The sequence below is a fragment of the Nannobrachium achirus genome, assembly GCF_963921795.1.
Source record: "Nannobrachium achirus genome assembly, chromosome: 4".
NCBI lineage: Eukaryota > Metazoa > Chordata > Actinopteri > Myctophiformes > Myctophidae > Nannobrachium > Nannobrachium achirus.
This window is the reverse complement of record NC_137813.1, coordinates 32776707-32790247: the sequence shown is the minus strand read 5'-3', so window position 1 is coordinate 32790247 and position 13541 is coordinate 32776707. Positions and strand designations below refer to the sequence as shown.

The window sequence follows — 13541 nt, the reverse complement described above, 5'->3', positions numbered from 1 at the left end:
CATCTAACATGACGTACGCCATATGAGTCAGCTGACTCATAGGCACAAAAGGGACACAGTCAGAGGCACAGACAGATACAGAGATCTCCATAGTGGGCATAAAGGGACACACACAGACAGACAGATACAGAGATCTCCATAATGGGCATAAAGGGACACACACAGACAGACAGATACAGAGATCTCCATAATGGGCATAAAGGGACACACCCAGACAGACAGATACAGAGATCTCCATATACGGGCATAAAAGGGACACAGACCGACAGATACAGAGATCTCAATATATGGGCATAAAATGGACGCAGACAGACAGATACAGATATCTCCATATATGGGCATAAATGGACACAGGCAAACAGATGGTCAAAACGGGTCCTACACCCAAAAAACTGATTCAACCCCCCTATAAATGTGACACATATAAATTATGTTTGCTTTATTTAATTACTTCACTTCAAGGCATAAGCATATACATTTAATTGATATAACTCAAATATTATTAATAGTGCCAGATGTGATACATTTACATTATGTTGGCTTTATTTAAATGTATTTAATTATAATATATGCAAATGTATTGAATTGATGTAACTGAACAAATATTAATCGTGCTTACCTTAAATATATACATTTACAATATATGCATTTTTATTAAATTGTTCCAACTCAAATGTAATTAATAGTGCTTATACAAAATCTATTCATTTAACATTATGCATTTATATTACATTCATGTAACTCAAATCTTAGTAATGGAATTTAAAAACACATTGAAAATGAGTTCCAATGAAAACTCCCAGAGTCCCATAAACCACGCCTCTCACCAATTTTATTGAGTAGTTTTTAAGGCTGAAATCATTCTGAGAATATTGTTTGAATCCAACTCAATTTTATTAAGTACATTTTACAGATCTGAGAAGTGACTCCAGCCCTTTCCCTTGATTGGTCAAATAAGTTGGTCACATGTTATGCAAAGCATGCTGGGAACAGCATTTTTCTAGGTTTTCAGGGAAATGTTTAAGCTTTCGGGAGCTAAAAATGCTAAATGTATCATATCAATGTGTCTGCCTTGGCAAGATGACTGTCATATGTCAGAATTTGATTTGTCAGTATTTGAGCCTAAACCCTAACCCTAACTGCTAGGCTGCTAGTTTAAGCTTGAGCTCCCTCCCCATGCTAGGCTAAAAGAGAAGAACTCATGGTAACTTTGAGGTTATTGCGTTGGTTTTCTCTTAAATGTTCTGATCATTCAATAATCACTGCTATTGCATATATCCATTATGCATCTGTATGTTGATATTGTAAAACTTGAAACAAATCATCCAGAAGAAAACCTGAAACCGAACTCTTCTTATGTAAATGTAAAAGTATTTTATTTATCTTAGCTTAATTCCATAAAAATGAGTTGAACAAACACATTTACGTTAACATTTGTTTGAGTTGGACAAACGTAAATTAATTAAGTTCATATAATTAACTTGGCTTAAGTTAATGAAAATGAGTTGGACTAATTGAACAACATGCATTGCATTGAATGTAGATTTGACTTGGGACTACATATATCCCATATATAAATTTACTCATATAAAATGGGTGGAAAAGTTTCACACATTTAAAATGTGTTCAACTGAGAGATTATTTTTTTGGGTGTATGACAGGTATAATGGGGTTTGCATTGGGGTTTACATTGTTCCCGAGTAGGCCGGTCCCAGACTAGATGCTCGGTCTGCTGTGGCTTTACTGGCTTAAGAAGAACTTGCATATCCACCAGTGGCGTGGCTAAAGACAGTGCAGCCTGCATGTGCAGTTTGGCTTGGGTTGGGCAGACAACCGTCCGTTTGTGTGTGTTTCAGATTGCCACCTCAAAAGTACAGTGTGCTGTTGACCATTTGCTATATCCTACAATAAATGTGTAAAATGTCTGTGTGTGTGTTTGTGTCTGTCTGTACATCTGTAGTCCTGAGAAATGTCTGACCAAAAGACATCAAACTCGGCATGAATCGGTGAGGCCCTGGCCAAGGAAGTGTGGTGCAGCCTTGCTTCCTTTTCGTGGCTGTAAAGAGCACTTTAGGCCATAGTTGTATGTTTTTGCATTGTGACTATCCATTCAGAAAAGGAAACGACAGTTAACAGTGAAGTTTCGGAGAATGAGTGAGAGAACGGGGGTGAGCCAGTCTTCGTCTGTCAGCGCATGGCGAGCATTTATGAGCTGTGTACAGCAAGTGTAGCCTGCCTGTAAAACTGCATATTTGCCAATGTGTAGGTGACATCCTACATTTAGTGTTTGTTTGTATAAGTGCTGATTTTAAATAACTGACTGAGTAATATTAAGAATGTATTATATCATGTGTATTTTGTGAAGTCCATGTGTGCTTCATAATAGCGTGCGTTGGGGAGGTGGGCCCATTCTAAATAGCCTGCACCGGGGCCCACTGTAACTACGCTATGCCACTGCATGTCAAAGACATAGCCTACTGCAGCAGAAAACTGTCCCGGCTAATGAAAAGGTAATTCCACAGGGATTTCCCTGGGAGGGGAGAGTTGTTGGAAAACAGCATGTGCTGCCAGCAGCCAGCTTCACCATTATCGCTGTCGTTTTTCTGTGTTGCCTGCCTTACTACTTTAGTATGCTGGTTAGTTGACATATAACCCCTTGGGAAGATATGGCCCTAGGTGTTATACCATGGCAGCACAAGCTTATCACCCTCTATGTCCTTTTATATTTTTTTCTGACCCAGGTCACATGAAGGCTTGGTAGTATGTGATATCTATCTATCTATATCTATACATTAGCCAAATCTACCGGTATGTACATTACGTCTGTGTGTCTGTGTTTAAGCACATATGTTCGAAGGGGTAAGGACGGGTAAGAACTAGTGTAGGTAAAGTCTGATTGACATCAGGTACCTCCTTCTATGAGCACAAAGGGACATACAAGGACAGACAGATACGGTACATCGCCATGTGTGTGCTACACTTATGCAATGGCCTGGGCATTTTGCGGACAAGCTTGGCCGGGTTTCCCAAGGCGATTTTAGCCCTTCGTAGCTCACGCATGGTCGTAGAGACCTAGCCCGACCATCATGTTCCTGGGTTTACATGGGTTCGGGCAGAGCAACTTATTTAGCCCCCTACAACTACACCAACATTCAGATTTCACAAGAAAAGTGCTTTAGTAATAACATCTAACACCTGTCTAAATACGGTATGGCATTCTATGATTACCCTGTTCTCTGTGTTCTTTAATAAGAAGCCTTTTTATCTGATCGTTTTCTGTTTTCCCATGTATTTCCTGGCGTTCCCCATGTGCACCAACCCCATTGAGATGTGGGTGTGGCCTTGCAAAAATGGGTCCGGAAGTACATGGGAAAACAGAAAACAAGAAAAAATGTTTGTCACTTCAAAGGAGGTATGAAATTTCAATATACGGTATACATATAAAGTGATAAACTACAGCAGGTCAAATATCAAAAGGCACACAAATCTATGCTATATTGTGTTGATCAGATACAGATATACTTTTTTGCCATGTATGCCATGTATGATTAGATAACTTACCTTAAATGATGGCACAGGATATACTGCGTGTTATTTATTGCGTGCGGTTCCCCTATACTGTTCTGTCTGTTTGTCCCTTTGCGCTTAAGTGTTCAGCTTCCTCTTTTGTTTTGTTGTGCAATCTTCTGATGGAAATATATTTCTTAGTTACTATTTTCTTAGCAATTACTTACTTGTTACTTCTAAGTATGATGATAAGTAATTCATTACTAAGAAAACAACTTGTCTGAGAACTACACAGTTACAACAGAAGGCAATGTCCAATTCTGTGGAACATTCACTGGTTTCTATATGCTGGTCTGGTGTATTTTATAGACCGGGTCGGTACCCAAGCCTCCGTTTTCAAATGTGTGGTTGGACCTGTGGCACAAGTTGAAGCAGTTGACTTTCTTTTCCCTTTCAGAAATTGAGTTCCAAATGATAATCAGCATTGTCTGTGCTCCTGTCAGTCGCAATGAACCAAACTAAGAAAAGTCAAAAAATTTAATGAATTTTCATTATTCCCTTATTTAGTGAAGTGCAGAGTGTGCACAGCTGGATTCAGCCTCTCACAGACAGGTATTGGAAGAGAGAGGGTTGAAATTGGTAGAAATAGGAGCAGCTCAGCTGGTTGTCCCAATGTCCCCTGACTGATACTCAGTGTTGGAAAAAGTACTCATGTTTTACTTAAGTAAAAGTATCAATGCTGAAATGTAGAAATACTCTGTTACAAGTAAAAGTCTGTAATTCAAAATGCACTTGAGTAAAAGTACGAAAGTGTTGGCATCAAAATGTACTTAAAACAACAAAAGTAAAAGTACAAAATGTTTGAAAATTGACGATCTAAAAGCTCACAACGCACCGCGATGCGTCGCGTTGTGAGCTTGTAGATCGGCTATTTTCAAATAAAGTGGTTAATGTATGTTTTGTAATATTGTAATTTATATCTGCAAAGTAACTAGTAACTAAAGTTTTCAATTAAATGTAGTGGGGTAAAAGTACAATATTTTGATCCGAAATGTAGTGGAGTAGAAGTAAAAGTATTGACACTCGGAAATACTAAGTAAAGTACAAATACCTCAACATTGTACTTAAGTACAGTACTAAAGTAAAAGTTCTTAGTTACTTTACACCACTGTAGATACTTATAGTATGGTTTTGTTGGTGTTTATAGACAAGGTTTAGAAAAAACAAAAATTATTGTACTTTTTTTTGTGTTTTGCGTTTCACTTTCTTGGATTATGGTGCAACCATAGTTTCTTCTAGCAGGTTATAATCTAAATAATTATAATTATTTGGATATAATTTAATGCTTACAATTACAACTGCTTAGTTCAACTGATATATCGGAGTTCAATTGCTTCCTCACCGACAATTTGCGTGTTGCTCTGAATAGTTTGTACTGCACAGGTTGGTGTCACGACAAGTGACAAAAAGGAACAGATCTACAAGTCACATACTGTACATTAGGCTGCAATCACGCTGCCCGTTCGGTGAAAAACTACTTAAGTTACATGTTTTGTGTAATGTTATACATGTTTTAGAAAATGTTTTTTATAAAAAAAAATCAACACAATTTACAATTACAATTTAGGCATTTAGCAAACGCTCTGAATCCAGAGCGACTTACAATAAGCAAGGTAATACATTCATTAATATATCCACATCGATACATCAAAAGCATAGAAATAGTAGTCTAAGAAAAACGTAGGTAGCCTAGACCAAGCACCTATTCAGTAGAAACTTTATAAAACAAAAATATCATATAAAAAAAGTCTAAATTACGTGTACAGTATGTATAGTCACTGGTCAGTGAGGGTTAGCACGTGCTACAGTAAGTGCTATGGGCTAAGGTGGAGTCTGAAGATGTGAGTCTTCAGACCACGGCGGAAGCTATAGAGAGTACAGTAAGTCTGCAGTTCTAAGTACACCTGGGAGTTTATTCCACCGTTTGGGTGCCAGGAGGGCGAAGAGTCTTAGACGAGTGGATTTTTATCCTGGGGTTTTTAGCGAGGGTTCTGTCAGCTTCGCTTATTCTTTTGTGTGTCATCTTCAGATGTCCAGATCAGTAGCCTACAGCCACGCCCTCGTCTCAGGTCCCACATCGAAGAGGCCGGCCTCCAAGGGTGGTTTATACAGAGGACAGGCATTGATTATGTGGTCGGCGGTCTGCTCCAGCTCCCCACACTCACATGCTGCTCCGCTTCCCTGTGTTAGCTGATCTGAGTGAACGGGTGGGGTTGTAGGGATCGATCAAGCTTACTTTATGGAAGTCCATACCTTTAGCTGCTTTGAAGGCCGGCATCAGTGTATCCAAATACAATACATAGCCAAATATCTTTCCAGGACCTTCCAGGACCAATGATCAATTCCAAACCTTTTCCAGTTCTGGAAAAGTATTTTTCCAATTTCAAAATATTTCCAACCCCGATCTGGTGCCAACCCCGAGTTTCCCGAGTTAGAAAAGGTACTACCGCTGTGCCAACCCTGAGTTTCCCGAGTTTGGGCCGTTTTTGAAAAAAAAAAAAAAAAAAAAAAAAATCAAATTCTTTTTTTTCAAAAATGTTTTTTGGACCTCCAGAAATGTATTAGGCATGATCGCGATCGCGAAATTGCATGTTTAACCCCCATACCAACCCATTCTTTCAAACATGGCAGCCATGTTTGTTTACATCTGAAGAAAACATAATGGCTGATAAATCATGAATGCCTGAACGGATTTCCAAGCGGATTTTTTTGTTTGAAAGCTGTGAACAGTGTGCACACACGTGGTGCATCATCTAGGCATGGGCGTACACTTTTTACACAATTGCACAATTACATGGAAGTCTGGTAACCATGGCAACGTGCGACATTGAAGAGAAGAAATCATAGCAACATAAGTGTTAACTTATCTTCACTGCATGGCCGCCTCTGGATTCAACTGAATCTACCCACATCAATACCTACATACAGTAGGCTATGAAACCACAGTCACAGTTCCACTTCCATCCAACTTCCCGTCTATCACATGTTAAACTTGGCACTAAATTACCCCCCACTCCAGTTTACTCCAGTGCCTTTGCGGAAGCAAGCTCTAGTCTTCTACATGAAAGTTTGAGGGGAGTAGTCAGTGAGCAATTATGAAATAAAATGTTACAACATAATGTGACTCATGGCTGTACTACACTACATACTTACTAATCTCTCTATTGTTATTATCACCATTGCTGGGAGAGTCCCCTCAGTGGCAGCGGTATTAACGGTCTCTCCAGCAGCACTGCCAAACAGGATCGTGTGATTGTGCTGCTGTGCATGTGACACTTCTGATCTGATCTTATCCGCAGCTGTGATGATAACAGCCATGCTGACTCTCACAAACAAGAGGTGGCAGCAAGACGGAGCATCCACCTTGGCAACAAGGGCCTTCACCTGTTCACCGTGACCATCTGGGTGGCCTGGTTTGCCAAATACATGTTGTACAAAACCAGGTTGCTGGTAACCCCAGCACGGCTTATGCTGCTCAAGTAGCCCTGGTGTTCAATGCATGGGTTTATTCAAAACAGCATTGTTTCATATTTCTAAAGAAGGCTGACCCAAACATGAGCAGCCCCATGATAGAGAGCACACCCTCCTTGCCAGGAGTAATTAATCCTATTCTTAGCCATGTCTACACTGGGTTCCACATACTGTCCAAGATACAGCTGGGATGTCACCAAAAGAGGACATCATGTGCTTTGTCAATGTTGCAACCTATTTAGGCTCGGTCAAAGGTAAAAAAAAAAATCAAACCTCGGTTCAAAGTGAAGCGGTGAAGCATTAGTTGTGGATGCAGTAGGTGAGAACTATTGCATGTACAGGACAGATAAAACCTGAAGGCCAAATTATCATGTGAAGCTTGACCAATCCTCAAAGTATCCATTCATCAGACCGGGAGGGACACTACACACATATTCTGGACGTACAGGACAGATAAAACCTATTCATTCTGAACTGAAATGGCCATATATTTTTTTATATATATATATTTATATATTTTCACCGCTTCAAAAACATCACAACCAATTATTATTGTTATGTTATGGTAGGATTTTATTGGGCAAGGTCCCCTCACACTAGATATACAGTATGCTAAATGCTCTTCTTGCCACACTTCCTTCCTAAATCTAAAAAAAAGCAAAGCTGATGAACTGAAGATAGAGTGTGAGTTCCTCAATCATTGGCCTTGGACAAAGTTGCTTACTTATTTTTACAACAGTTATCATTAAACTCAACTTCTTGAACTTGATGTCACACAACAGAATATTTTATAAACAAGCTTCCAATTTCAATTAAATATTTATACGGGTTAAGAACACAGAAAGAATGAAAGTCAGATACCACAAATAAAAATGTCCAATAAATGAGCTTCTATACTGTTATCTCTACTTTTGAGTGACACTCCTGTATGAAAAAGTACTGTATTGGCACTATAGGGAGTTCACTTACAAAAAGAAAAGAAAAATGGAGATACAAGGTTTCTGCATAACAGCATAATATCATACAGTACATACACAACATGCAACAGCTGTACTTTTTCCAAAATAAGTCACCAAGATTATCTATAGAACATCGTACGAGGGCGAGGCACTTCTAACATATTTTGACAATGCAGAAACTATGCATGTTGACGTGTTTCACACGCTGTGAACATCATAATGTGAGATGTTGAGGTTTGTGTGGTGAGCAGCTCATGTTCTTGTGAAACCTGTGGCGCACAGTCTGTCTAAGAAAAGTGATGTTGCTCTTCTTATCTTCAAAGTCATAGGCGTGTTGAAACAACATTTCTTCATGGTTGCCGGTTTGTGGTATTAAATGTCATTCTAAAGGAAATGACAATTGTATTACTGTTATAATGTCAGTTATCTTTATTCTAGGAACTTGAATGCTTTCAGATAAAATACCCTAATACTACTGAGACAGACTTTATTATTATTTATTATTATTTTTTTAAATAGAAGAAAGAAATATATGATCAGAGCTACAAAATAAGGTATCATCACTTGCTTACATTTAGTTTGGAACAAGTGCTTACGGAAATGTACTATTTTTAAATGGAAGTTCTGAGAAATGAGGCTTAAAGATTTTGTACGCAAGTATAACATAAAAAGGGCCCCTTTGGTGGCACTCTGTAGAAATAACAATGAAAAATTATGAATAATGTATTAACCACACATCCAATTTAATTTAGGCTCTGGCTGACCAAAAAGTAAAACCTTGTTAATACTCTTATACAATTATGCAACAAAGCACGTCAAATCTCAGCGGCATAGCAGTGGCAGCATCTGAAGGCTTGTGGCACAGTGAAAGCTGAATGGAATCTTAAACTGAAAGCCAACTCCAAAAAAACATTTCACATAAATCCTTCCTATGGTTTGGGACAGTTTAGATTTGTGTAGACAGTCTCGGTGCCCACAGTGACTGTTACTGTACAAGGACAAAGACAATTTGAATGTGAATTTTAAAAAGACTAGTTTGGTGTACAGTGCCGGTTCGGAGTGGGCTGGTTCTGGAGAACTGCTCATCCTATTGACTTCACACACTACATTTCCTTGGGTCTCCAACAATACAACCGCAAAGTGAAAAGTTAGATCAGATGAGCAGTTTGTGCAATATGCATGGCCACTCTGAGCGTGCCAGGCCGGTGCTGGGGAACCGCTGATCCCATTGACTTTACAGTCGACACTGCATTTCATTGGGTCCTCAGCAATATGCTTGCCAGGAATTACGTCTTTCTGATGAAAGCCAACTGTGGCCGAATCGTCGTCCCTTCACGTCATTTTTTCTGTGTTTTAAAGTCAAATAAAAACTTCAGGAGCAATGATGTTGTGCTGACATTTATTCTTTTGAACTATCACTCTGTATCCAGCACCAATGAACTGGATGTGTGCAACCCACTGTTTTGAACCGGTTTCGGAGATACTCACACCGCTTGGAGCAGGTTCTGGAGAACTGCTCATCCGACTTCAATCTCAACACTGCACTTCTTCGGGTCATCGCAATACACCCACTAAGTGTGAAGTCGATTAGATGAACGGTTCTGGACATATGGGGAGGACAGACAGATAGACAGACAGACAGACAGACAGACAGACAGAGATTTGTGGATGGATTTTATGGATGAATCTGTCTTCTTCAGTAAGATTAAACAGGACCACAATTCTATGGGTGAACTCTAACTTCAGTGGACGGAGGTCATTCAGAAGGACAGTGAGCCTCCCTCCTCTGAAACAAGCAATGTAATGGCTTGTGGGCAGTTACCCGTAAAGCCAGTAAGTACGGTATGTGCAGTGGTGTGACATACAGTTTGCAATATATACGGTATTTATAAATAAAAACAAGATAACCCTTGTTATAAAAGTTAAGAGTGTATCACATGTGTAAAGTGTGTACCGTACTGTGTGTGAGTGTATAGAAACATCAATATCATATCATGTCAGCAGGGTTCACCACCATGATAACCTATGGTGGACTTATGGTGGAAAGCTTTCCATAAACCAATAGGCATGCTAGAGGCTTCCACGCTCGAGGATTCCATGCTAGAGGCAGCCATAGGGAATTAATTGGACGCTGCTCTCCCCCCTCATCCCCCAAGGGCGAGCTAGAGGCTTGTGCATCTAATGTCTGTCAGAGGCCTTAGCTGTTTCATTCTGACCGGTTGCTGTGCTGCTGTGACACCTGAATCTCTGCATGGTGATTATTTGGTGTTTGTTAAGTGATTTGAATCAGCTGTGTGGTGGAAGTGAAGCCCACATTAACACACCCACTTTTCCCCAGTAAATTCCTTGGGAAACTTGTGGATAGAAATTATAAAAAAAAAAAAATACAGTTTGGTCATTGTTGAAGCCTGGGGGAAAAAGATCTCTCTGTAGTAAATTTGTGGGAACGCATTGAGTAAAAATCCTTTTTACTCAATGCCAGCTCAAACATCTTTCAGAGTACAAGTCCTGCAGGGAGGGGAGGGAGGCAAGTCCTAATCCCCAGAAGTCCCAACCATCTGCAAGGAGCTTTTCCCCACCAAAATGATGATAGCCCTGTTCAGAATGGGAAAGCCGAGTACAAGGTTTTCAGGGCCTTCTGTGAGATGTTAATAAACAGTTATTAAGTATCTCATTAACTGTTAATAAGTCTTTATTAGGGGACCTTATTGTAAAGTGCTACCGTTCCACTGAGGCAAAACAAAGCTGGACTACTCTCTGAGGATAATGAGTCTGTAATGTAAATGAATGGGATCAATAGACATAGAGAGGGGAGATGAATAGAGGTAGATAGAGAAATACAGAGAGAGCAGGAGAGAAAGAGAAAAGGGTTGAGAAGGAAACAACGTATGTACGGACGGACGGACGGACGGCAGGACGGGGTAATATTGCATAGTAGATACAGTATAAAGAAAGAGAAACAGACAGACACACAATGAGAGAGAGAGAATACTGAAAGAGGCAGGCCTGTTCACCATGGATACATTACAGTAATTATAAGACAGTTGTGGTTTAATCTAATCAGAGTGCTCAGAGCTGATAAACGGCTGATGTAGACAACGCTAACTGTCTCTGATGGAGACATGAGAGGAGAGAGACTGAGAGGACCATATCCCACCTAACGCACACGCGCGCACGCACGCACACACACACACACACACACACACACACACACACACACACACACACACACACACACACACACACACACACACACACACACACACACACTTTAATTTGATCACATCAATAGTATAGGCCTACTGCATTTTCTCTCTCTCTCTCTCTCTCTCTCTCTCTCTCTCTCTCTTTCTCTCTCTCTCCCTTTCACTCTCCCAGAATTTCATTTTTGTTCCCGTTACAATTATTGTTCTCTCTTGTGTGACATGAAAGGCTATAGTGAGTGGATGCATGCACTCATAAACACACACATCTTGCCTAGATGCATAACACAGAGGCAAGTGTAGCCTACACGCGTGCACACACACACACGCACACGCGCGCGCACGCACGCATGTATGAGCAGATTACGTGCACACACGCACGCTTTTTTGCTTATGGTTGTCCATCGAATCCGATGACGACGTCCACTTCTATCGGTGAGTTTGTTCGTGGCTAGAACAAACTCAGCCCTATCCTGGATCCACAAATCCTATTGCAGGTAGGACACGTAAATGTGGTGGTGGTAGTGGCAACGGCAACCATAGGTGTTCCTCCTGAGTCTCCTCTCCTGTCTCCTGGCTGTCCTCTCTGTAATGGACCCACAATTCATGGTTTTATTTTTAAATGTATATTTTCACGGTGCTCATGAATGTGCAGGCAAGAAGGCTCTAATATGGAGACATTGTGCCAGCTGCTGGGAATGAGGTTGACCCAGGAAATGGCATGGTGTAAAGACGGACATCAAAACATGGAAAGAGGTAATTGAAATATGGATGCCACGGACATGCCACAACAAACAGCCTATTAGCACCTAGCTGGAAAGGGGGAAAAGGTACATTTAAGACTATGGTTTTGCCTGCACTGTTGGTCTTATTGTTGCATGTATTTTTCTATAAGGTGGCTTGTGTATATAATGTAGAATGGAAAATGTTGTTTGAGTCTAATCGGGACTGATTTATGTATCATGTATTTACTTTGTGTTATGATGATTCTGGATTACTGACTTATTATGTGTGTATTTTGCTTTTTTCCTATACTGTAGTTTCTATGTTGAGTTACCCAATAAAATATTAAAACTCATCAGTCAAGACTCAAGTCTCCAACCTCTATACTGTGCAGCTGGGTCCGCTACACTCTCCTCCTCCAGCATGCGGGTGCCATCCAGGCACAGCTGACGCCAGGTGTTACGGTCAGCAGCAACATCCTCCAGGGCCTCAGGTCTGATTTTACACTTCCTTGAGGCAGTCTTCATCTGGTCTTTGTAGCGCTTCTTCTGTCCTCCAGCAGAGCGTCAACCGTGGTGTAGCCGTGGTGCAGCCATCTGATGCTGGGTGATCGTAGCCTCAATACTCCTGCAGTTGGTTTTTGCGAGTATTTTGGAATGAGGCACACAATCACGCCATGTAATTCCCAGGATGCGCTGAAGGCACCGTATGTGGAACTGCTCTAGGGCCTTGATGTGGCGGCTGTAAGTTACCCAGGCTTCACAACTGTAGAGGAGGGTAGTGATGCAGATGGCTTGATAGACAGAGACCTTTGTGCAGAGATGAAGGTTCTTGTTTTGGATAGAGGTGGAAAGTACTGGAAAATCCTACTCAAAGTAAGAGTAGGCCTACTGTTACTTTTTTAGTAAGAGTAAGAGTAAAAGTACTTGTTCTCCAGAAACAGCGAAGGCAGGTGGTGTAGATGGCTTGTTGGAGCTCCACTGGCAAACTACTTCCGTCTTGCTGGTGTTGACGGTTAGTCCCATCCTGCTGTACACTCTCACCGCAGCAGCAAGAACAGACTGGAGGTCTTGTGGACTGTGAGATATGAGCACGCACGCACGCACGCACGCACGCACGCACGCACGCACGCACGCACGCACGCACGCACGCACGCACGCACGCACGCACGCACGCACACACACACACACACACACACACACACACACACACACACACACACACACACACACACACACACACACACACTATACTGTAGGCCTACTTTCATCCTTCATAAGTCACTTACACACCTGACATTTCTTTTCCATTTCTCAGCCTCCCCCGAGAACGATAAAAAGCAACCATGAGAAGCCATGTTGAAAATTATGCTAATGCCAACTACATTAGCGCTACATACATCAAAGTATGACCACATTGAAATGCACAAGCTTAACAATGTATGAGGATCCCTGCCACAGAACCGGCACAACCGTGTTGTTGAGGAGAGGACCCAATCTGTTCCTTTTAAAAAGTGAAATCTGGGTTTACTGTGATTTAGACTCAATACTTGAGAGCTGGAGTAACGCTCTACTTTAACTAAAATACCCGTATTAATTAGCTTCCTTCTCATCATCTA

General features: G+C 40.9%; 1 protein-coding gene across 1 annotated transcript in view; it reads right to left on the bottom strand.

Moving 5' to 3' along the window:
• csf2rb (colony stimulating factor 2 receptor subunit beta) overlaps positions 1-12450 on the bottom strand; it is a gene marked incomplete at its 5' end in the record, with an annotated part of 29353 nt that extends 16903 nt beyond the window's left edge. The window contains one exon of the mRNA XM_080723222.1: positions 12303-12450. Coding sequence (XP_080579348.1) covers positions 12303-12450 — 148 coding nt within the window. The remainder of the gene's footprint in view (positions 1-12302) is intronic.
• Between the last annotated feature and the right edge of the window lie 1091 nt (positions 12451-13541).